Source organism: Falco naumanni, chromosome Z, assembly GCF_017639655.2.
Source record: "Falco naumanni isolate bFalNau1 chromosome Z, bFalNau1.pat, whole genome shotgun sequence".
NCBI classification, from domain to species: domain Eukaryota; kingdom Metazoa; phylum Chordata; class Aves; order Falconiformes; family Falconidae; genus Falco; species Falco naumanni.
Window position 1 is genome coordinate 400,820 of NC_054080.1, and position 24,660 is coordinate 425,479.

At 46.5% G+C, this 24,660-nt stretch overlaps 1 protein-coding gene across 2 annotated transcripts; it reads left to right on the forward strand.

The window, feature by feature from the left end:
* The first annotated feature begins 4,932 nt into the window (after positions 1 to 4,932).
* LOC121080950 (DDB1- and CUL4-associated factor 10-like) lies at positions 4,933 to 20,404 on the forward strand. 2 transcript variants are annotated; one of them, XM_040579389.1, is made up of 7 exons: positions 4,933 to 5,243; positions 8,989 to 9,102; positions 14,004 to 14,201; positions 14,633 to 14,835; positions 15,633 to 15,743; positions 16,972 to 17,117; positions 18,788 to 20,404. In XM_040579389.1, the coding sequence occupies exons 1-7, from the start codon at positions 4,951 to 4,953 to the stop codon at positions 19,154 to 19,156; spliced, it is 1,434 nt and encodes a 477-aa protein (XP_040435323.1). In that variant the 5' UTR covers positions 4,933 to 4,950; the 3' UTR covers positions 19,157 to 20,404. The 2 variants fall into 2 exon arrangements, with proteins under 2 accessions (XP_040435323.1, XP_040435324.1); XM_040579390.1 differs by having other exon boundaries at positions 18,812 to 20,404.
* The last annotated feature ends 4,256 nt before the right edge of the window (positions 20,405 to 24,660 follow it).

Here is a 24,660-nt window from a genome sequence, read left to right on the forward strand (position 1 = left end):
GGTTGTGGAGGAAGACAGAAGAGCCTCCCCCTGATTAACTAACAGTAAACAGATGGGTGAGACAGGTGGAAGGCACAGGCAATTGTGTGGCAGTGGAGGGAGGTTGCCAGAAGGGTTTGTGACACCTGGGTTACTCTCCTTTTCCATAAACACCCTAAAGAACAGCAGCAAGTATGCTGATGGAGTCTGTGGGCAGTTACCACAGCCACAGAGAACCTAAACCGTTCAGAACAGCAGTGGGCAGCCAGGCACTGAGGCTGAACCCTGCCAACTGCTGGGATCCAGGCACAGGTGGGCACTGCGTTGGCTGATCCTGCATGTGAGAGGCAGCAAGTGATGCTCAGGAAAAGGCAGCCTCGCATGTCATCACAGAGGTGGCAGTTATCGGGGGCAGAGCAGGCAGAGAGATGTAGAGCAGCATCATTGCGCCAGCATATGCATCCACTTTGCGCTGGCACCTCGAATGGTGTGCTGTTGAGATTGGGTCAGCCTTGTCTTGCCTCCTGTAAGCTTGGAGGGAAGAGGAGAGTTACAGACTGTTTAGGATGGTGAAATGGGCACAGCAGCCTCTGTGCAGGAAGACCAAATGGAGACGGCCTCTCAGTTTGGAAAGGAGCTTGCCAGTGTGACCGCGGTCGTTACTGCTGCGGACGAAGTTAGCAGGGCAATCAGACCTGCTATGGAACTGCAGCAACACCTAATGAGGAACCGCATTATTATGTGTTCAGCCGTGTGTATAAATGGGCTCAAAGGGCAAGAGAACGCGACTGCAGAGATTCCCCGGCAGTGCTGTGCTAACAGATTGTTCTCTAAGCCTCGTGCATTAATGTTGCCCTCTGTGCTCTGTGTTAAGTTACAGGTCTTGACTTTTTTTTTTCTTTTTCCTTGAACAGACTGGATTTCCGCCCAATGTCTCTGAGCCATGTCTCACTGACCTGCTGAATTCGGGGCTTTTTTTTTTCCTTATTATAATGCCATTATGAACAGTAACACAGATAAACCATACAACCACCTCAAAACTGCCCTTCCCTTTGTAGATGTGAAAAGTTGCTAGAAGCGACATTTCTGACATCCTCAGATGTATTGCCTCACTGTGGCTTCTCCTAGCCCATAATAACAGCTGGCAGAGGCTAGAACTGCACAGCTGCTTCTGGCTTCACTTGTATTGCTTTCAGCTTCATGCTTTTTAGCTTGTGGTTAAAAAGCAGCTCTTAAGCCGAGCTCTGCTGCCTCACTGCACTGTGCTCTGTGTCACAACAAAGAAAGGAAAGGCCGCTGCCTAAGGGAAGATGAGCCAAGAACCGAGTGTGCTGGAAGGGTGCAGACAGAGGCACTGGTTTCATGGGAAAGGCTGTGGCCTCATATTACCGGAGCACGGCAAATCTGGTGGTGGTGACCAGGGTCAGCCAGATTTCCCAGGCAAGTCCATAGGGACAAGGCAAGATCCAAGATCAAGCCAGAAAATCGGCTTGCGAGGGTGTCAGTCAGGTTCCAGACCCAGCAGGGTTATGCAGCCAGGCACTGCAGCCACAGCGTGGCTCAAGTTGGGTCACCGCCAAGAGCCCAGTGTAAAACAGCTCCCGAGGGAGGGGCAGGTCCTTGCTGAGCCTGCCTGCCTTCCCAACAGTTCTTGGTGATGAGCTGCCCGCAAGCAGTGTGAAAAATTTGTGTGAGGAAGGCTGTGCCCTCTAGCACGTGATGCGCTGCTGTGGTGGGTTGACCTTGGCTGGATGCCACATGCTCACCACGCTCTTCTATCGTGCCCCTCCTCAGCAGAACAGGGAAGAGGGGGAGCAAGTAAGATAGAAAAAAAATAATTGTGGGTCACGATAAAGGCTGTTTAATGAAGCAACGGCAAAAGTTGCGCATGCAGAAGTGAAAAAAAACCCAAAAACAAAAGATGTTATTCCTTACTTCCCCATCAGCAGGTGATGTTCAGGGAAGCAGGGCTTCTGTACCCATAGCAGTTGCTCTGGAATACAAACAGTGCAACTAGCAAGGTTTCCCTGCCCCCCCCCCCCCCCCCCCCCCCCCCCCCCCGCCCCCCTTTCCTCCTCCTTTCTCTTAGCTTTTATATCTGAGCAGACATCATATGGTATGGAATGTCACTTTGGATCAGCTGTCCTGGCTGTGTCCCTTCCCAAGATCCTGCCCACTCTCAGCCTACTGGGTGGGTAAGGTTGGAGACACAGCCTTGATGCCGCGCGAATACTGCTCAGCGGCAGCCGAAACACTAGTGTGTTCTCACCACCTTTCTAGCTACCAACACAAGCACAGCACCGAGGGCTGCGAGGGGGGCTCGGCCGGATCTAATACAGTTGCACTGGGGAGCCTGGAGGCAGAGGTGCCTGTACCCTGCAGCAGCAGGGAGAGGAATGAAGTGCTTGCTGTGTGCTGGGATGCCCGTGCAGCAGGCAGGCAGCCTCTGCGTGCCCAGCGTGGAGATGAGGGCGAGCTGGCTGTAGGGAACTCCGCGTGGCTCTCCAGCCTTCGGGGAAAACGCAGCCTGAGGACTGCCTGTTCCTCCTTCATGTTTCCTGCTGGGTAGGGCACCGACGGGGCCTGTTGTCGTTGCTTTTGCTCTGCAGGTACGTTGGTAAAAGCTAGATTTTTGTCAACTAAGCTGGCGCGTGTAGGCTGCTCCTCCTGCTTATGGGAGATGAGAGCTTGGGAGGAGGGTCTCGGCAGGTTCTGGGGGCTCACTAGAAGCACAGCCTTATGCCTCTCCCACATCATACGTGCAGTCTCTGTGTGAAGCTTTCTGCTCCGCTTGTGCTGCTGGCATGAAGCCATGCCCCTAGCTGTATGAGGGTCTTTTTTTTCCCTTCTCATTCCCATACCTTTTTTTTTTGTTTGACTTGAAGAGTAGGACTGTTTTGGATCCCACCCTCTTCAGCATCTCTCCTGTACCGTTTGCAGCATTGCTACCTTCTGGCACTGAACCAGAGCAAGAAGATCTCTTCTTGTGACTCCTCTTTAGCCAGGAGGTTTATGCTCTTAGAAGACACTGGTTTTATGGAAATGTTTTCAAAGTCCAGTAAAGCAGTAGCTTTTATGGGGAGCAGGAGGGACCCTGATCTTCCCTGTGAAATGTAGTTTTGAAGAAACCCTGCTGCTACCTATCTTAAAAAAAGGCAAAGAGCATGAGTGCTGATATGCAGCCAGGTAAGTTCCTCAGACCCTCAGCGCTGTTGTGAAGCTGTGAAAATGGGTTGGGATTGATTCTGAGTATAGCAAGGCACAGCCACCTTTTCCACAGCTTCTTTAGAGCAGTCACTGGGCTAGACGCTCCTGTAGAAGCTACGGTTTGTCTATCTAGTGGTCACTAGAGGTTCGCAAAGCCCCAGTCCTAGGGTCCCTCCCTGTTCTTTTTGGTTGTTTCTTTCTGCCTTCAAAAGCTGCCAATAGTTTACTTGCCTGAAACTTGCTTAGCAGCTTTTAAACACTGCGCTTTTCCGTAAAAGTAACAATAAAGTAAGGGGAAGAACAGACGACACCCTTCCTAGCCATTTGCCTCTGAGATGTACACGTACCAACCCAGCTTCCTACTCGGTGAGCAAGCAATTTTGGTCCTCTGAATTTTCCTGTTATGCAGAACTGTTGTCTTCCTGTTGGCCAGATCTCATGTCTCTCATCATAATTGCGTACCTCACAAGCAGCCACCCAGGTGAATTGGTTGCATGGATGATCATAGAAACACTGGTTTGGGTTGGAAGGGACCTTCAAAAAGTAACTGCACCCCACCTCCTTTGCGTGGTCCTTTGGGAGGTGGGAATGACCCTCTCATGTCTTTTTTTACCTGAAGTTTTGTTCCTTAAAGTCTACGTGGTGCCCAGCAATCCTGACGCGTCTGGAGCCCTAACTCAATACCTGGCTTAGTAGCATTACTGGTGAGCAACCAAACCAGTAGCTGGGGTGGGGGAGGACCTCGAGGTGAGGGCCTGTGTATCTTCATCCACCTTCTGAGGAGGATGTGGGGAGGGACTGTTGACCTGCATAGCATTCATCCTGCTGCCTGCGTCCTTTGCCATTTTGATCTGGTCTGTGGAGGAACTTGCTACCAGCATCCCGGAAGGGTTGGGTTGTGTTTCAAAAACTCCTCCATGGCTTGCTCAGCGAAACCGCCAGAGTCCCCAAGATGAGAAGGGCGGTAAAACAGAGGAGTCTTTTGATCGATGATAGCCGGGCCATCTGGTTTGGGTGCCGAGGAAGACGTACTGCCATCTCTTTGGTTTGCGGAGCATAAAAGGTGGTCAGCCAGTTAAGACTTATTTGCTGGGGCTGTCTGTGCTACCTCTGGGTTGTGTCTTCTCACAGACCATTGTATACTGGGAGCTGGCCAGCGCTGGAGTTCGCTCTTGCAGTCTCTCGAGCTGCCATCACCGAAGAGCATCGCCAGGAGCTGGAGAGACACGGTATCGACCGTGAGAACGGCGGGGGGGGGGGGGGGGGGGGGGGGGGGGCACAGGCATCAGAACTGCCTTTTCTGCCGCGTCCGATCGCATAGCTCGTCGCAAAAGCCCGGAGCCCACGCGATGGGCAGCACGGCACGCCCGGCGGCGCTCCCGGTGCCCGCGCCCCGACGGACGGACCGGGCTCGCACTCCGCACCGGGTTCGCACTCCGCACCGGGCGCGGCTTGTTTCGGACCGCGTAGACGGGTGACAGGGGCAGCGCCGGGCGCCTTCCCTCCCCGCTGCGCCCGGCGAGACTCCCGGGATAACCGGCGGCTCCGCTGCCGTGCTCGGGGAGGCCGCGGTCCGGGCGCTCGGCGGGTGACGCGTGCCTGGGCTCGCGCCGACCCGGTGCCCCCCGTCGCTGCCCCGGCGGAGGGACGGGCGCTCCGGCCGGGCACGGCGGCGGCTCCCGGAAGACGCGGCCCCGCCGCGGTCACGTGGGGCGGCGCGCAGGCGCGGGGCGGCCGGCAGGGCGGAGGGCGGCGGGCGGCGCGATGAGCGCGGAGGCGAAGGTCCCCCGGGCAGGGGCCAGCGGCCCGGCCGTCCCGGGGCCCGGCTCGCCCGCCGGCATGGAGCCGCCGGCCGCCCCCCCGCGGCCCGCCCCCGGCGGCGGGCTGTTCGGCTGGCTGCGCGGGCGCTGCCTGGGCCGCAGCGCCGCCGTGGACCCGGCGCGGGATACCTTCCGCGCCATGACCGGGCTGTACGGCTCCATCCAGCCCGCCGACTCCGTGTACCTCAGCACCCGCACGCACGGCGCCGTCTTCAACCTGGAGTACTCGCCCGACGGGTACGGGCCGCGCGTGGGGCTGCCCCGGGCCCCGCCGTCCCGGGCGGAGCGAGCGGTGGGGTGCGCGCACCCGCCCGGCCGGGCTCCGCGGGAGGCCCCGGGGTGGGGTGGGGGGGCCCGGGGCTGGGGCGGCGGCCTGGGCCCGCTGCCCGGGGCTGCGCCGGCGCCTCCGCGGCCCTGCCCGCAGGAGCGGAGGCCGCGGCCGAGGCGCAGGGCGGAGAGCCGGGCTGGGGCACCGTGGCTTTAGGGCGGCGGGAGCCTGTCGGGCCGCTCCGGGCGCTGCCGGGCGCGGGACGTGGTTACGCACCGAGGGCTCCCGCGTTGCGGTACGCGGCTGTACCGGCGGCAGCGGGCGGCGGCCGGGTTCGGCCGGAGCCGAGCAAGCCCTGGCGCCCCGGCTCGGGGCCCAGCCAGCTGGGCAGGAGATGCTCGCATCCCTTCTGGCGCACGCTGTGCTTGTAGCTGACGTTTTCTTGCAGCCTAGGGTGGTCTCACGGTGTGGATAAGCCAGAATTAAAATCCACGGTGTGGCTAAGTCAGAATTAAAATCTTTGTCACCCTCGCTGGCTGGTCTGCTTTTTCTGTTTTCAGTGAATTTTCATCAAGACAGAGCTCTGGTTTCCAGGAGCACCTGAACTGGTGATGGTTTTGCCATGGTTGTGCTGTAAATCTGAGGTTCAACTCCTTATTTGTTCCTCTCTTTTTCTCAGGAGGATAAAGTTTAAGCTCCGGAAACAATCAAAACCATTCCCAGGTGACTGTTGCTGGAAAACCATTTCTTTTGTAGATTCCCCAGCCGTGTGTGTGCTTAAGGTTGGCAGGGCGCCGGGGTCCTGGCTGCTGTGCTTGGTGGCACAAAGAAGCTGGACGGGATTGCTCTGCTGGCTTAGCCACGGTGACTGAATTGCAAGAATACCCCGCAGGTGACTGAATTGCAAGAATACCCCGCAGGTGACTGAATTGCAAGAATACCCCGCAGGCGGATGTTCCGTACTGGTGTGGGAATCGTCAGCTGTAGTAGCAGTACGCCTGGGCTGCGCTTTAAGGTTATTTGTGCACGTTTCTGGCAAAAGGGGTGATTTTTGGGTTCTGCCTGCCCCCCTCTTGTGCCTGATGCTTGTGAGGCTGTATGGTGAGCTGAACCAGGGACCTCCCCTGGCCGAAAACGAGCCCAGCAAAAAAGTTCTGCTGCTGAAGGAACGCGCCCACAGACCTGGCGTTTTGCGTGGCTGCAGGGCTTGGCCCAGGAGGCTGCAAGTGGTGTTGGGCGTAGGTTGGGGCATGACACTGAACCTCAGTCGCCTTTAATACCTTTACTTTAATACTTCAATAAGTGAAACAGCCCAAACCATGCTCGCTTCTGCATGAGCCTTTGCTGGTTAGGCTCGGCTTGGAGCAGTCACAAGACCTGGTCAGACCCGTCCTGTGCGATGGAGACTTCTGGTCTCCCTGGAGCCCCTCTCAGGGGAACCAGCTGTGGTTATTGGTGCTGCATCGCTGTTCCTTGCCCCTTCTGTTGGCTTCTGGCTCCTCAAAGCACTGTTCTCGGGCCACGCCGGGAGTCTGGCCTTTCGGCTGGGTGAGTGCAGCCGGTTAGGTCCAGCCTGCCCTTGGGATGCTGCTCCTCAAGCGCTGACTTTGTGGACAGCAGGTGGCTGCCCTCTTGCCTTAACACTGCTGTACTGGTCAGAGGAACTTCTCAGCTTTCCTGGAGGTCAGCTTCACTAGTTTAGCAGGCCACCGTTCACTGTCACTGTACTTGGACTTCTTCAACGTACATGAACCCAGTATGTGTCAACAGCCCGGGAGAGGCTGGTGCAAAGCCAGGCAGGCTGCCCATGCTGCGAAGTTGGTGTTTTCTGTGCTTGTTGGGCCCCCTGTGAATGCTCTGCAGAGATCTCTCTGGACTCATTCACAAATAACGTGTATTCTGGACAAAGTCCTGGGTTTTTTTCCTCTGAGAAAACCTTTAAATGGATACACAGAGGTCTTCATGTGGGAAAGAAAAGATGCTGGTGTTTTGTTTGGTGTTTTTTTTTTTTTTTCTTTTTCTTTAAAAGAATTAATATCCTTGAAGTTGTAGTTCTTGGAATTTGTTCTGGTTTTGGCAAGTGAATTAGGTGATGCACTAAAGTACTAAGTCTTGATCTGGGTTATTCTGTGTCCTAAGAGTAGTAATGGCAGCGTGGTTGTGAAATCCATCTCAAAAAGCATGGATAACGATGAGCCATGTTCCCAGCCTGACTCTCTACTAACGCCCAATTTAAACTGACGCCAGTGCCCTGCTGTTGCTGCCTTTGACCGGCACGCCACCACTACTGCATTTAGAAAACGATACCTTTTGTCAGAAGACTCTTTTTCTCCGTAGTTAATAGCTTGTGATGTCTGATAGCATGACTTCTTGCTCATTCAAAAAACTTTTTAAAACTTTGTTATGTAAGGTTTCAGTGAAAAAATGACTCAGCCGCAGAAAGTCTAGGCATTTGAAAGAAATGTTTGAACCGGTCTTCTGCCTTTAGCATTTACTGGCTTCGTACTGTGATGTAGCAAAATGCACGCTGTCAGCAGAGCTGCTTGAGTTTGGATTATTGGGGAAGGACGCTGTGCTTTGCAGTTCACTTTAAAAACGCTTCTTCTGAATACACAGTCTGAATGTCATCTTTATGCTGCTTTTGGGTGGGTGCCAAACAATTCGCTGTCAAAGGCAGTGTTACGGAAGGAGATGAGGAGACGGTATGTTTTTAACCTCAAGAAGCTGGCTGGTGGACTTCGGCGCTGGCTGCTCGTTACAAAAGTGGTGGTGTGGCTGGGGTGACGTCTGTTAAGGTCTTAGGGGGGGGAAATATTGTCATAGCTGATAAAAGGAGGGAGATGGGAGAGGGTTCTTACCCTATGTTGGGTTAGCGCAGTGACAGAGTGTAAGTTATCCGAAGGTGGCTCGCGGGTTGTTGGCTTATGCACGTGCCCCCCCCCAAAAAAAAAAAAAAAAAAAGTGTTGCCAGGGAACGGACAGAGGGATACCATGGCATGGGCACAGGCGTCTGGGAAATTTGCAGTAGAATTCCAGAGTAGATGCTGTTGTCTTTTTTTTTTTTTTTAAATGATTTTTCTTTCCTGCAGCATGAAGCAAATAATCCCCACATGAGTGACACAGCAGGTTTTCATGCCAGCGCTTTGATTCTTCTTTCTTCCCAGACAGGAACCATGGAGTTCATGCACTCACTGCAGTGTTGGGGCAAATCTCCCTCAAGTAACTTCTGAAAAAAACCCCACCCCAAACCCACCAACCCCAAAACACACTTAAGTGTGTGATTTAAATAATGCCATCGTTGGATCTGTGAAGTACATAACAAAAACCCCACCTTTCATGTTAAAAAAAAAAAAAAGTTAATTAAAAGATCATGTGGTCTTTCCAGCAAATGCACCAGCTGTGCCACAGCCAGGTAGGAGAAGAGTCATGGTCTCTCAAAAAGGAGTTAGAGAAGTTAAGTTCTCCGGAATAAAACGCCGTGGTATTTTCTGCGTGTTTTGTGTGTTAGGTGCCGGAGAATAGGCATCTGCAAGAAGGCAGTACAAAAATATCAACACTGCTGCAAACTCTCTGCAGCGTAAGCAGAAAGCGAAGCTAATTGACGGTGAAGCTGTGTTTCTGTGAGGACAGGGAAAGGGAGGTTAGCTGGATGCGCACAGGTGTCGTGTCTCTTACTGAATACAAATGTTTCTGCTTTGTTCTGCTACCCTGCAGGTCAGTGTTGACTGTTGCTTGTGAACAGACTGAAGTACTGCTTTTTGACCCAATATCTTCAAAGCACATCAAAACTCTCTCCGAAGCTCATGAGGACTGTGTCAATAACATCAGGTAGGTCAGAAGGAATATTTTGTCTCCGCCATAGATGCTTTTCTTACAACAGCGTGGTAAGTTTGTGTTGGGCACTTGCTTGGAGAGCGTGGGTTTTGCGATGCCGTTAGGCTGCAGTGTGCTTTGTGCCATTTTCCTTCTCTTTGGCACTGGAGGTCGGGAAATGCTGGAAGGGGGAAGAGGAGGAGTCTGAAAGTGGCGGTATATAATGCTGACAGGTGGTTTTGTTGGTGGAGGAGCTGCAGTTTTGGGGACGGGAAGAGTGTTAAGTTACTACTACTTGGTTTACCTGCCCTTTGGAATGCCCTGCATGAACGTAGTAAATCAACGTAACAGGTAGTGTTTGATTTTGGCAAGTCTGAGACTGTAGCTATTCATGTGAATACGGCTGGTATTTTGAATTGTAAGCGTAACTGCCCTAGCTGCATAGAGATTTCCGAAGAAAGATTGGCTGCTTTAGATATAGGTATGGTATAGAAGAGCTGGGAAAGGGGAAAGGCTTCCTCAATTCAACTTAAACTCAGTCTTTATGGTTTAAATCCTTTGTCTGATTCTTAGGATGAAGTTGGAATCAGCAAGCACAGGAACCCAGACCTTCAGTATTTTTGTCATGTAGTGTTTTTCCTTTTAATTTCTATTATTTGTAGCTGTTCTGGGTCTGAGGATAGACTTTGACATGTGAACTTAAGGCACTTCTTAATCTTGTGGACAATGTTGCAGCCTGTCTTCACTCAGATTCTCAAAGCAAAAAACCCAACCCAACCCAAACCCTAAACCCAAACGAAAAATCCCCCAAGAAAACTTGTGGAAGCAATCTGAGCGTTTCCTCTCAAAAGAGCTGAATGAGGGGTGCCAGTGCCTTTACACATTTGTCAGAGAAACTGATGTTTTCCTGAAACTGCTTGTCCTTTTTCAAGAGGCTGAAGTTTTACATCAGTTGGATTTCTTTCAGAAAAGCTGAAGTAAAAGCTGGGGCTAGCTGGCACAAATAGATGAAGAGATGTTGAGAACATGCTTTCCTGTAAGGAAATACAGCTTTTCGCGTCTTGCATGCCAGCGGTTGTGCTTTAAACGTGCTTAGTTTTTAGATAAAGCTGGGTGCGAAATCAAGCCATGTTACCGAGAGATTGGAAGGCAAAGGCAAACCGGATTTATTTTGATTTTCATACATCCCTGATTCAGCATCTGATCCTTACATCCATACTGCTCTTGCTAGGGTTTGAAGTGAGTGAGTCTGGGTCATGTTTTACAAAGAGAGTTCTGTTGCGTGCCCCTTGACCGTTTAGCTGTCTCTGTTGCAGTCAGCTGTGCTGGTCTTGAAAATTTATCTTATTACTTGGTTGAGAACAGCACTGAAACTTCCTGCCACTTTTTTCTCTTATTCATACCTTTCTTTCAACTTTGGCTGTCTGTGAGGCTTTGTACATCCGTTCTTGGTCCTTAAATGTCTTTTCTCTCTGTAGTTTGATTTATATAAATATACCGGTACTACCTCCAAGCAGATAACTCTCAGATCTACTGTTAATTACTAGACTGGCAATGTGTAGTAAACTTTTCTGCTTTCCTTTAAAATGCTTCTTAAAGCTTTGTTTTGCCTTTGTAGGATGTTGGCATCTTTTTCTGTTTTCCAGCATGTCCCTGGCATTTGTGTGTTGTTACAAACTTGCCTACAAGGAAGTTAACTGTATTTGGTAACAGATGATTAATACAGCATTACCTGGAGTATTGCTTCCGCTTAATGAGTAGGACACCAGGCACTGTAGCACTACAGAAATTCCTTGTAGTAAGCACTGAAAAACCAAACACCGTTACTGCTGCGCCCTGTCGCAGGTGCCTCAGAGGTACTTACCAGCAAGGAAGCGTGTGTTGGTCATCTTCCAGCAAATCTGGGTACTTCACACAGTCTGCAAGAGCCAGTCCACACACACAGAGGTACTTGTTTGTTGCGTCTCTGCACAGAGGTGGATGCCAGGTCCCAGATCCACACAGCTAGCACACCTCTTAACACATAGTAAAACTTCTTATACGCTTTGAACAATGGTTTACAGTTGGGTTTAGTTACACTTAATTCTCTTAGGTTCTTACCCAAATTTGTCCAATTCGCTATAGATACTTCCATTTTTCCTCCTCTCTTTTTCTTTTTAAAAGCAAGTAATTCCTCTGTCACAGTCACTGCAGATTTGTGCGTAATCATCTGAAGCAGACATTGTATTTCCACCTGAATTTGATCAGGTTTTGAGCTTACCTAAAACTCTCCCATAACAGAGCTCCAGGGCACAGCTGTGTTTCACAGAGTATTTGTTAGTCTTTCTTAAAATTGCTAGGTTAGTTTGAGGCCCTCTTAAGTTTTTTTGTTTTCTTAAGGAGGAAGATAATCTCTATTTACTTTCTCCGTGCCAGTCAGTTTTATGTGCCAGCGTCATACGCACCTTAAAGAAGCTGTTTTTCAAGTGAATCCTAGTCTACTTGGCCATCCCCTATATGAAAGCTGTCCGGTATCATTTGTACCTCCCAGTCAATTTCTTCCAAAACCTGTTTGTGGTGGGTGAAGCAGAGTTGCCTGTAGCAAATGTTGGATTTTTACAGGCAAGAGGTGTACTGTTTGACTTGCCCTGAAAATCTGAACTGTGGGATTCTTCCCATTGTAGTTGGTTATTTTTCATTGAGGTTGTTGCTATTTTTACATGATGTAGTCTGGTTCCAAGTCTTAAAGAGATAAAATGCTGTTTCTAGGGGTAACGACACGTCTCTGCTAGATTGTTCTTGCCTTAGCATTCATGTGAAGCTGCTTCTGGTGTTACTCAGATAGGTTTTATTTTCCCTTTTACGTCAGGTGGGGCTCTTTTTTTTTTTTTTTTTTTTTTCCAAGTGCCTTCTTCAGGCATGAATTACAAACCTAAACCAGTATGCTTTGTCCTCCTAAAAGGGCATGCATAAATTGCAGTGGGAATGGAGTATGATAAACATTGATCTGTGAAATAATTCCATCCAGTGATTTTTCTCTGTGAACCAAATAACTTGTCTAGGTGCACTTTCAAACAAAGGCTTGTCCTCAGTAGCTGTTTTTGAAAAGTCTTGTGTTTGCTTCAGTAACTTCTAAATTCAGTGCTGAATTCTAGCCCTTCTAGCCCCTTCTTTCTGATGGAGTGTTTTCACATGAGCTATTCTTTTGTTCTGTAATGATTTGAAGGTGGTCAGGCTGCTTCGTGTGACTCCAGGCAAGAGTGATACATACATTGACTTTTGGCTGAAGACCAGAAATGATCGTGGTAAAGAATTACCACCTGAACAGGCTAAGTACTTAACCTGATCCATCTCACATGTACGACTGTATTAAAGGAGTTAGTAAATTTGGGTAGCTTGTGCCACTTGTGCAGCTGCTACTTCCAAAGATGATCTGAAATTCTCTACCCTCAACAGTGCTGTGCACTTGCACTTTGATACGTGTACCTGGTTTCGCACATTTGAAAAGCCCAACTTCGTGTGTCTGCTTCAAACACATGAACTGTAGTAGTGTGGGGGAAGAAAAGGCAGAAGGGGTGGGTCCCTTGGTTTTTAATGAAGATTATTGAGGTTGTCCAGGTGGTACCAAACGTTCCTTGATGTGGGAGGTCTGCATGGCTCCTCCTGGCTCCGCAGCTGCAGCGAGCAGTGCTCCTGGGGCACTGCGGGGGTGGACAGGCTCCAAAGCAAAAGATGAGCAAGGGTGGAAGGAAGTTAAGGTTCTAGGGAAACGTGCAAACAGCGGCCAGTGTTCGGTTTGAAATCTGGTACGTGTTTCCAAGATAGCAATACTGCGTGCAAAACCACAGGGCCAGCTTTGAGGTGTGCTCGGTGCAGACGTGCGGTGAGCCCCAGGCATCTGTGCAGGGCTGTGGCCGCGTCACAAAAGTGGCAGGAGGGCTTCTTGGCAAGGGCCTTTGGGAGACCTGTCATCTGTAACGGCCTGCTGGTTAGCCCAGGGCTTTGGGTTGCCTCACCAGCGCCCTGAGAAGCCTGGTGCTGAGCGTTCCCAGGACAGGTGGTTCCACTGCTGCCTGTGCCACCTGGGGACGAGATCTGGTGAGAGCTTTCGTTGGGGGCTGACTACATCGCATGCCAAGGCAACCGTGTGTGGTACGGACCACCTCAGAGGTGGGGGTGTGCAGGCGTTGCTAAGGGAGACGTGGGCACCGTGTGTTTCGGCTGAGCTAGCGGAATGTGTGCCATACAGAGCAGCAAGGTTTAAAAGCGGTAGAGGACTAACAAAAGGTGATATTTATTTTAAAAGCCTCCTTTGAGTTACGTTTGTGGTGGAGAAGAGAGGAAGATTTACAATATAGCAGGGGAAGAGTATGTGGGTAGAAATGAGAGTTAAGAAGAGCATGTGCTTAATTACGAGCTGATAGGATCTTGTGTAGTCTGAAATGATGATGGAATTCCTGTGCCTTCTGGTGCTGCCTGTCTGTAATAGTGAAAGAATCTGGCAGAAATGCAGTGGTGTCAAAGCTGACCAGTCCTTAGGACGTTTGTGTCTTGTAAAGACTTGGTAAGTTTAAACCTGAGTATTTTCCAGATGGGTAACTAATTTGGTTACCACACAGATTCTGTGTGAGCATTTGTTCCACTGGTGGTTTGGTGGTTGTGTGATCTTTACATGAATCGTAAAAAACCAAAACAAACCCACCCAAAAACCTTCAGCCATGCTTCTGTGGGTTTACTTGTTGGCTACTACAGATGTACTACTGGTTGGTATCCCAACATAACTGGTTATTAATTGAACTGTTTTATTGGCAAATATTTTGCTGTGTGGGTTTTTTTTTTTTTTGTGTGATCACTCTTATTTCTGTGATAGCTTAGATTTCTGCGTAGGAATATCTAAAAGGCACTGAGCAGCCACAGTGTTTCTCTCCCGTTTTCAGGTTTCTAGATAATCGACTCTTTGCGACCTGTTCTGATGACACTACAATAGCACTTTGGGATTTGAGAAAGCTGAACACCAAAGTGTGCACTTTACATGGTCACACCAGCTGGGTTAAGAACATCGAGTATGATACCAATACGAGATTACTAGTGACATCCGGGTTTGATGGAAATGTGATCATTTGGGACACAAACAGGTAGGTGGCTGTGTTCGTGCAGTTGCGTTTCTAGAATACAAACAAAAGGGTAGGGTTCTTCTGCACAAGACCGAAAGCCTGCTGCTTTGAATGTTGCTCTAACGCGTTCTTAAATACTGAGATTAGTTTATAACCCTTACTGAGAACTTGGATCACCTTTATATGGTAATAGTCCAGTAGCTAAAAGGAGAGCTTTTCTTGCTGATGTGCCAAAACGTAGTCCTTCCTTTTTGAAAAGGTTCTGTCTTTGCTGCTGTGCTAGTATGAAAATGCGACTTGTGTCGTTTCATTAAAATCTGATTTAAGTAGTGTAAAGCAGTACTCAAAAAATGAAGAAGGATGCTTAGTGCATCTTGGACTTTCTGAACATGGTTAGGTGCTTGAATCAAAGCTAATTGCAGCCACTTCTTTTGCTTTTTTTCGCTGCCCAGGTGCACAGAAGATGGATGTCCCCACAAGAAGTTTTTTCACACCCGTTTTCTTATGCGAATGAGGCTGACGCCAGACTGTTCCAAAATGCTGATCTCAACCTCCTCTGGATATCTTCTGATTTTGCACGACCTTGACCTAAACAAATCTTTAGAGGTTGGCAGCTACCCAATTTTAAGAGCTAGGAGGACAACCTCAAGTTCAGGTGAATGCTTATGGAAGGCCATGGTGGCTTCTGTGTTAGAGGTTGTTTACGGGATACTCTTAGCTAGCAAAAGGCGGCAGAGGTGGAGTTGGAAGGATCCTGCTGAAGAACGCTTTGGCATGGTAGCTGCTCTTTTGTTCAGGGGTCACACACACCTACTGTTGAGTAAAGTGTCTAGGGTGATTTCTGGTGGCAGGACTTCAGCGCTACAGGCTACAATCTCTATAATTTTGTCACTAGCTTTGTCTCTAGCTTTATTTATCTACTGTCCTTGGTCCTGTCATGAAAAATCCCGAAGCCGGTGTTGAGCAGGCTGAGCGGGTGTGAGCTGCAGCAGCTACTACTGACTGATGTGTAACGGTGTGGTTGCCCTTGACAGCCAGACCTGGAGGAATCGCCTCCTCTGAAGTCTCGCTGCTTGCTTGCTCCTGCTTTCTGGCAGTAACAGAGCAAAATCCGGACAGAAACTCTGCCGCTTGGGGTGTCAGGGTATAAAGGGAGTGGCCTGGGGAAAAATTCATACCCCAGCCGCTGGTGATGATGGTGCGTAAGAAGGAAGGAAGGAAGGCAGCTCCCCTCTTATCCCCAGTAGAGTTTGTTGTGCTGGCAGTTTTATTTGTAGGAGGCACAAAGAGCACGGTCATTTTAGCCTATAAACTGAGCTTTGAAAATTGTTTTCTTTACAAGATGCCTTCCCTTTCCCCTTTACTTAACATTTCTGAGGAGGGTTAAGTGAGGGATGCGCACAAGCGCGCTGTGCTTAGCTGTTTTGTTCACGTAGCTGATGCTGTTTGCAGACATAACGTCATCAGGTTCTTCTGGTCCTCGAGCTGTTGGTTCACCGTGTCACCAAAATGATTCAGGTCCAGTGTCTGAGAAACACATGTCACGGTCCTCCCAGCGAGAAGGTAGGAAAAGATTAAAAAAATAAAAAATCATGGATTTTGACTTACATCTAAAAGTGCATAATAGTGAAAAGCTGCTGTTTTGTCTCTGTGACTTTTAAAATAATAGTGTTGCTATGACTTGTGTTAAACCAATGAAATACTGTTGCACACCACAGTCTGGGGATCTAATCAGTTTTTTATCCCAAGAAATCTGATAACAGCAACAGGATCTTTATTTTAATATTCATACATTATTGCTGTTACCTAGAGGTGCTCCCTTTTCCTTGCGTTTTTTCCTCGAACAAAGTTTGTGTGAATGACCTTTAGGGGAAAAAAAACCCCACACCCCACTCCAGCCCCCCAAAAATCCCCAACGAGAGCTATGTTTTGCTTTTTGTTTCTCTTAATGATGGGCATGTGTATCTGCAGTTTCTCCATGAGGAGCCAATAGCGTGGAAAAAGGCCATGCAAACAGATCTTACAACAAAAAAACCAAACCAAAAAATAGCATGCCAACAGATCTTAAATGTGGACAGACTGTTATGTGAAGTTTTAATTACAAATGAAGTCACACCTCACGGCAGACCTATGAAGACTGATGACCCTGTGTTTATCAGGCTTCCTCTGAATCTAGGATAAACCTTCATAGCGTCAATGTGAATTTGGCAAATCGGTAAACGCTTTGTGAACCATATGCAATTTAAAATAAGTGTAATGTTAAGTTTTACCTACTCATGGTTGTTAAGTTCCTCAGAGGTACTTAACAAAAGGAGGAGCCTTACCTGGATGCCAGGCATGATTTATCTGTGAAAAGCTTTCTAGCAGTGAGGGGGAAAAGGGAGGCAAGCTGCATGCGGTTGAGCAGACTTTGGAAAGAATTTGGAAAGGACATTTGAGAACCAGCAGTTCTTACAAAAAACCCTCACTCTTTATACTTTTTTTTTTTTTTTTTTAATGATAATGAAGAGCATGTGTGTGGAAAGTTAGCTCTGACTTAGCTCACAATAGGAGGTGATTTAATGCAGGTCTTTGAAGGCAGATTTCAAAGTAGAAGCTATTTAAAAGCGAGACTGAGCTCACTGGTATCAGCCTCCGTTGTTCATATCACTGCTCTTTTGATTTATCCTTTTATAAAGGTGCTGTCTTTTCTAGCACTCGGATGCAAGTGTCATCAGTAGGCTGATGAGAGGGGTGACGATCGATGTATGGACTTCATTGAGACTTAACAGTTGCCTTCCCCTTCTGCTAGGTGGATCACCTAGAAATAGTTTGGAGGTCTTAACACCAGAAGTTCCTGGAGAAAGAGATCGAGGCAACTGCATTACATCACTACAGCTACATCCAAAAGGGTGGGCTACGCTTCTTCGGTGCTCAAGTAATACGGATGACCAGGAGGTAAAACAGTGGTGGTTTTTGTTTTGTGTTTTTTTTTTTTAAGTACATTGAGTAGATACATCAATCATACGGCTATATTGAAATTTCCTTGTTTTGGGGGGTACGTTTGCATTTGAATAAACTAGTCAGTTATTTCTGCTTACAAGTGCATTAATTTCACATCAAGATGATGAATTTTTATTTTTTTTTATAACCTCATATGACTTTGTATCCTGCATTCAGTACTGCCGTTGCCCAGCTCCTTCACAGACTATATTATGTAGGTCACATCTCTCTTAAAAGTTTTCAGGCCGTACCTGTGCTGCCAAATACATGCCTTAAAAATATGTACCTGCCAAAATATAGGACACTTGAACTCGGAAAAGACAGAGTCTGAGAGAGCAGGTTGTGTTTGGGAGCACCTACTTCTGAAGTACCACCTTCCAGGTTAACTCAAGTTCACTTAGAACTTAAAGCCCAACCAGAGCCTTCAGAACACCTGGATTCCACCAGATGGTCCTTTTGCAAACACCTTTTTTTTTTTTTTTTTTTTTTTTTGCCTAGGGTTATTTCAAAGTTAGCGGTGCGTGACAGTTGTGCAGAGCATTGACACAGAGGTTTGAGACTTGTTTTCCAAAAGGACAAGTGATTCTTTGAATGCTTGACCAATAATAAAATCAGTTTAGTTAATTTGATAGCTGATGTAAGTTGGGTTTGGTTTGGTTCTGGGTGTTTTGGGGGAGCGATTGTTGTTGTTAATTTGTGGGGGTTTTTTTTAGAGGAAAGGCAGTCTTAGTTATGGTGACTTCTTACAGATGTGTAGAGGACTGAATGAACGCTTAGCAGATTTGTTACAAATCTTAATGCTGGTTCTGTAAACTTACAATCAAACTACTATACAACACCAAATTTTTTGAAAATGCAAGTATTATACTGGGTTATAGTGGTACTGATGATAGATGTAGGTATAATTTCCCGTAGTCCTAGTGTCTGCCTTACTCTCTTCTGTTAATACTTATTAGTATTGTCCCCTTTGTGTTTATTTCAGTGGAATACATGAAGCAAAACTAAGAACACTTCTTTTGTCTTGTGGCTGAAATTGAGTCTTTCAACATGATTAAACTTTGTCATAGAGCTGGTTTTGCATTTGGTTTGAGATTAGATAATTAGATTACACGTTGAAGTCTCTGGCTGTCTCACAAGTAACAAACTGGCTACAGAGCTGTTCATAACATTCCCTGAAAAGTCCGTTTCCCTCTTGTTTGAAGATTTCTTTCCTTTTGAAGTAAAGGGCACAAAGTGTCAATGCTCAGTTGTAAATTACAGTAGGCTGAGTTCTACTTATTGTAGATTTCATTTAAATGTTTACTAAATTAGAGCAGGTGCCTGGCCAAGGGATTAGGATTTGTTCTTTGCAGATAGAAACTAAATTTAAAAAATATTGTATCTAGCATCCATTTAATTAAAAAAGCAGCTCTGATGCTAGACAGCCGCTTTGCTTAGTTCAAAGCGGAGGAGATGCCAAGGGAAGTGGCCTGTTTTCAGTGTTTCGCATCACGCTTATCAAAGAGTAGATAACAGATACTTACAGGACATTCCTGCGTTACTCACTTAACATGCAGTGGGAGGGAACGAGGATTCGCAGTGCTTTACCTTTCTTTCAACGTTCCTCTCTCTGCCTCTCCCTTTAGTGGACTTGTGTCTATGAATTCCAGGAAGGAGCCCCTGTGCGCCCTGTCTCACCTCGTTGTTCCCTGCGATTGACTCACTGCATTGAAGAAGCCAATGTGGGCCGGGGTTACATCAAAGAACTCTGTTTCAGTCCTGATGGCCGAATGATTTCATCCCCGCATGGCTTTGGGATCCGCTTGTTGGGATTTGATGCACACTGCAGCGAACTTGTCGACTGTTTGCCCAAAGAAGCTAGTCCACTGAAAGAAATCCGTTCCCTCTACTCTCACAGTGACGTGGTACTGACAACCAAGTTTTCTCCAACACACTGTCAGATTGCCTCGGGGTGCCTTAGCGGACGTGTTTCTCTGTATCAGCCAAAGTTCTAGGCACGGATTGCATCAACAGGACCTTCAGGTGTTTGTGGTTTTTTTACTTCAGTTTAGTTGAAGTGTGGTCTTTCTGAAATCTCTTAAACCCAGATAAGGTCATAGGTACTATGACCTCTCAACACAACGGAACGCGTTTCCAGCCCGGCACTGTATGCGTTCTCATACTGCATCCACAAGTCCGTGCGCTGTTTTCAGCCTCCCAAGCAGACCTCTGATCCTCTGTCGTCCGGTCATTGTTCTGGTTTGTTTGTATCATAATACTTGCTGGTAGTTTCCTTCAATGCAACTTGAAAGGGGCTCTTTGAAAGAAATGTAGATGGGGCAAGGGTAGCAGTTCAGCAGAAACTCACCCAGGCTCCCTGGGTACGACACCTCCGTGTTCCAAAGGAGCTGAACTTCCTCATGTATGCTTCCTTGCACTTTTCTGTTGCTGAAACTACTATACGGCGATTATTCCGTAACGAGCTCCTTTTCTACGTAACTAACACAATTAGCTTCTGTCACAAAAAGAAAAGAAAGTTTTGGTTTCATTTAGATATTAATTTGGTGGTTTGTGATTGGCTAGAAAAATGAGTCGACTTTCTGTAATGCTTTTGCAGCAGTTAAAGAATTCTGTTTTCTGTGATTGCATATATAGTGTTTATTGCCAGAAGGAAGAGGTGGTCTATATGGAGATGTAGCTGCATTTTTTTGTCAGAGAATTTAGTAGGAAAAGACTGGGGCAGGGAAGCAGGAGCTGAATGGGTGAAGACTCTGCCCTGTAACGACCGCAGACGAACTGTTTGGATGTTTCATGTGCCGAGGGTGTCCTTGCTCGGCTTCTCTTGAGCAAGTTTGACTCCTCAAGCACCATGGTTTCTGTTGTAGGGAGCTTTCCGCATCAATAATGTAAACCTTCATCCTGCATTTGAAACTTAACCCTGAAGAATTTTCTGGGGGTGTTAAGGCTGGCTCCTACCTGACTGTTCTTCTGCACCTCACCTGCACTGTTGCTGTGAGAGGAATTTGTCTAGGACGTGTCTGTAGTATCACCAGATAAGCCTTTCTTCACATGTACTGTCAATTTGGGACTGGATTAAAAGCACGCCTGTCTACAGTAAGATCTATATGGATTTAACTGGGCTTATGGTAAGATGTGAAAAACATTCATGTTCACCATTAAATCACAAACGAAGTATGAATGCCAAGTTTTAGCCCTGCAGTTCATATGGCTGACCTTGTAAATGCAGTTATTTCAGTCTCGTATGTCCATATCAGTTTATAATATTCTCATCGCTTAGGTGTTCCAAGATTTATTTTTTTTTTTTTTCAGTATTTCACTAAGGTTTTGCTGACCAATCACACACTCAACTCGGCAGGAAACTTTACCTACAAGGGACTGTACTGTTTCAGTGTTCACTGTCTACAGCTCAACAGAGCTTGCTTTTTTAAAAGCTGATTCTTACAAAACCTTTTGCAACTTTGGGGAAAAAGAAGACACCTATAAAGATGAGATGGCTGGAAACACATAAGCCTGACGATCCTCTTGTAACTTTGAATTTGCATAGGTAGCATACTGTGGTTGTTGGTGAAGTCATTGAAACTTAAGGCTCCTCTGCATGACGAGAAAAAAAAAAATCTTTTATTCCCTGTTTTGGAGAATTTCTTTAGGAATTCGAAGCCTTCAATATTGGGCATTTGCTAATCTGAGGACTAGTTAGTTACTTCTGCATTGGGTTTCATCATCTATAGCAACTGACTGCTAAAGGATTACATTCGAGTAGTCAAGTGTGTGCAGCTGACAAGACTCCTGCTGTTTGGTAGAAGGCCTGAACTTGCTGTTCTCGTGGGTTTCTAACAGAATTATTTGGTGATGGTATCATCCAGCTGGAGGAGTAAGTTTTTAAAATTTTTTCTATTTCTTTTTTTTTTAAGCAAATACACTCAGTTAGCTTAAAATGGAAATAAATGCCCACGGTCTTCTCAGGCAGGAACTTGTAGGTTGAAGTGTTCCATGGCGTATCTTGTGAGCAATTCCACTGTTGCTGAACCCATTGTCTTGAACTCGAAAGTAGACAGACAAAGTTGTAAAGTAAGAGAGATGCCCCATTTTCTAAAACGCTGACTCTGAGGTTCCCACACTTGTACCTTTTGAATGCTTTTGGAACTTCTGCGTGCAAAGAACGCAATTTATGAAAAGGTATTTTTTCACTTTGTTAATCGGCCAAGCTGTGAAAAATGGGGCCTAGTGACTGAATGAAAAAAATACACAGGTGTATCTGAGACCAGTTAGAAATACATCACTTCCTTTAGCACCCAGCTCCTTTTGTGTACGCATAAAAGCCTGTGAACCTGAACCTATGTCGGGGGCAGAGCTTCCATGTGTTAGAAACAGTTCGGGGGGGGGTTCCCCTTGTCTGTGACTTAAAACAGTGGCAGTGAATTGTGCAGAAAACTTTGAGGGCAGCAAAAGAGGAGATACGCTGCAAGGAGTTTGTAATTGGCCAAGCTTTTTGGGGGCGGGGGGGAAAACCCCACAAACCATCGGAATACTCCTGTAGTAGCATGTTGTAAAACTCGTGGATACTGCGTTCTTGACATTAGTCCAGTGAAGTGTTCGGTTTCCTGTTCCTGAAGTTCTGAAATTCAGAATTTTCAAACAGAATGCAGTGTGCCTGTGTGAACACTCACATTTCTCTGCATGCCTCTCTGCTAGAAGTTGTTAGGTTCTCCCCCAATCCCTGCGCTGGACGTGATGGTTTTTTCCACGTGCACTCTCTCTCCTCGTTTCTAGGCTGCTTTTTTCTCATCTTCATGTTTTACTAAACATCATTGGAGGGACTACAGGTAACATTTTGAAGAAATCTTCCTGTTTGCACAGGCTTGAACTGTGTTTGTTTTGGAGGTGAAGAAGCACCTGTGAAATCAAAAGCAGTGGTTGGGTGGGTCTGTTTGTTTGTTCTCACGGCTGGTTTTGATTTTTCCTGTCAGAAGATCCTTGAACTGGTAGGTAGGTTGCTTATGACTTTAATTCGATGCCTGTTAATATGCACTGAGTGTTACTTTTTTAATTCTACCTCATGATACGCTGTTTTTTACCAGAGTATTGTGCTGAAATGTTGGAGACTGAACTTTCCTGTCTAAAGAACTGTTACTCCAAAGCGAGATATGTCACGACATCTAGGCATTACCTGCAGTGCATAGCACCAAGAGCGGTGGGTTGACCCAACCCCTGTGAAAGCCGGGGCTGCTGAGCAGGAGTGTAGGACTGCTGGTAAAAGCTGAGCTTGTTAAGGGGGTTGATGATGATGATGATGATGGAGCTTTTGTGGCATGTCCAGCAGATTCCTATTAAGATGAATTCTGTCCCTGTATACTGTAGGAATGTGACTTAGTTCTGATTACATTTGTAATAAGTTTGAGGAAGTAGGGTAATCTTACATTTTGATCATTTGATTGCTCCTTCTCAACGATACTTGGGCATCTTCAAATGAAAGTTCGTCTTATTTTACCTGTGAAGTTCACGGAACGCTTACTGAAACGCTGTTCAGTAGTTGACAGCGGATATGCTTTGCAGTTGCATCTTGGTGGAAGGAGTGATTTTCAGTTCTCTCTGAATAATATTACCTTGCCTTACTGAATTCATGAAGTACTGGTTGGTAAGCTTTGGATTATTTCTAGATAGTACGAAAAAAAAAAAAAAGGTTTATCTTACTGTTATGTTTCAAAAGATGAGTCCTTAACCTTCCGCAACTCGATAGAAATGTCTGGAACAAATAGAAGGAAACGTTTCAAATGGTAGACGAAAGCCTGCACTAACAGCAAAATATGGTAGGGGCTTGTAACCAGAGAATCCTTTCAACCGGTTTATTTTCAACCACTCAAGTGTTAACATCACTTGATAAATGTGACAGTATTTCTGTTGAAGACAGAGCTCTCAGTTGGATTGTAAGGCATGCAGGATGTTCTTTAAATGCACGGGGTTTATATTCTTTTAAGTTCTGTAGTAAAAGAATTCCTCCCTTCGCAGCATGGCAAATCAGCAGAAGCAGATGACCTGCATAATTAAGATCTGTATAGGAACGTCAGCATATAGCAGCGTCTACAGGAATGGAACAAGTGCTCTTTTTGTAATAATCCAGTGACTGTTGTGGGAGCAAATGCATTTTCGGAGTGGTCATTAGAGGTCAGTCTTTAAATCACTGCAGTACTGTTAAGATACTTGTGGGGAAGGAGACAGAAACTCTTAATAGGACTGTACAATGACATTCACGTGTATGTACTTTCTGTGTGTGTGTATTTCAGTAAACATCCAGCCACGGGGCATCAGTCCACTTGTCAAACAGGGGTAGTTCAGGGAAAAAAATGTAACCTCCCAACGGAACTATTTGGGATAGGAAGAAAAGCACAGTGATGATGTAGACACACATGCACGTTTGTTTGCACTCTTGGAGGCTTGGCAAGGACAGTTTGATTGCCTACTACCAGAAGTAGAATGTAAACATTGGGTTTTTCTGGGGTTATTTTTTTTTTTTTTTTGATGTTTTTGGGGTGGGGGCGGGAGGGGCAGGGAACATGACCTTGGTTGATTTTGTGAGTTGTTTTTTTTCTGTGGTGCTTTTTTTTTTTTAATTATTTTTTATTTGGGTAACACTGATGTGGAGAAGGTCCTGATACCGTAAAACATGGGTCTGTTGCTATATGAAATGTGAACTCTTAGAAAAAAAGAAACACACTTGCCAAATGAAAGCTTTCAAAAAATCTAGTTTACAAGATTCTAAGAAGTTGCAGTAAAAGGAGAAAGTCAATGGCCCATAATATTTTTGTCCTGCAGGAAAAAGAAACTTCTCATTTCCTGATCTTAGTCAAAGGTGCATTTTCTTAAGCACAAAATATCTTCAGTTAATTAATGTTTTTAATACCAGAACAAATTGTGCACGTAGAATATTTTGAAATACTTGAGATTTCATAGTAAAAATTGTAGCCTTTTAATACAGTATAGACAGTATCAGAACTACTCTGAAAATAATTGTACTTAAAGCCGTACAGTAACTTCCTATTTGTGGACAGTTTGTCTTGCTTGCATAATAAATTAAACATTTAATAATTCAATTCATTAAAATCTATTTTAATGTATTTATCTTACACGGAGCTGTGTTCTGTAATGCTCACCGGTTCTTGCCTCTTCCCCCCAGCAAAGTTAGGAAAAAAAAAAAAAAAAAAGATTGCTTCGAGCCAAACAACCTCTGTAGGAAGGTTTCTCTCCCCCTGCAGGTTTCTTTGCGACTGTCCTTGCCACCCAGCATGTTTGTGAGAAAGAACAGTTCACTCGCGCAGCCTAGAAGGCAGGACATACGTATGCTTAACTACACACTCGGCATAATTACCCATTCTGTCGCCTGAGACAGCACCCGTGGGGTAAGACAGCACCTTTAGACAGCAAACCCTTGAAGGCAGCGTTGCTGTTCTCGTAAAGTTTTGCTGAAGGAATCTTTCTCCAGCCGCCTTTCTCTCAGCAGTAT

Excerpts from the sequence above, each read along its gene's own strand:
- LOC121080950 (XM_040579389.1), top strand. The coding sequence starts at position 4,951 with ATGAGCGCGGAGGCGAAGGTCCCCCGGGCAGGGGCCAGCGGCCCGGCC. Across the intron at positions 5,244-8,988 it reads CTGGAGTACTCGCCCGACGG|GTCAGTGTTGACTGTTGCTT; the intron begins GTACGGGCCGCG and ends GCTACCCTGCAG. Across the intron at positions 9,103-14,003 it reads GACTGTGTCAATAACATCAG|GTTTCTAGATAATCGACTCT; the intron begins GTAGGTCAGAAG and ends TCCCGTTTTCAG.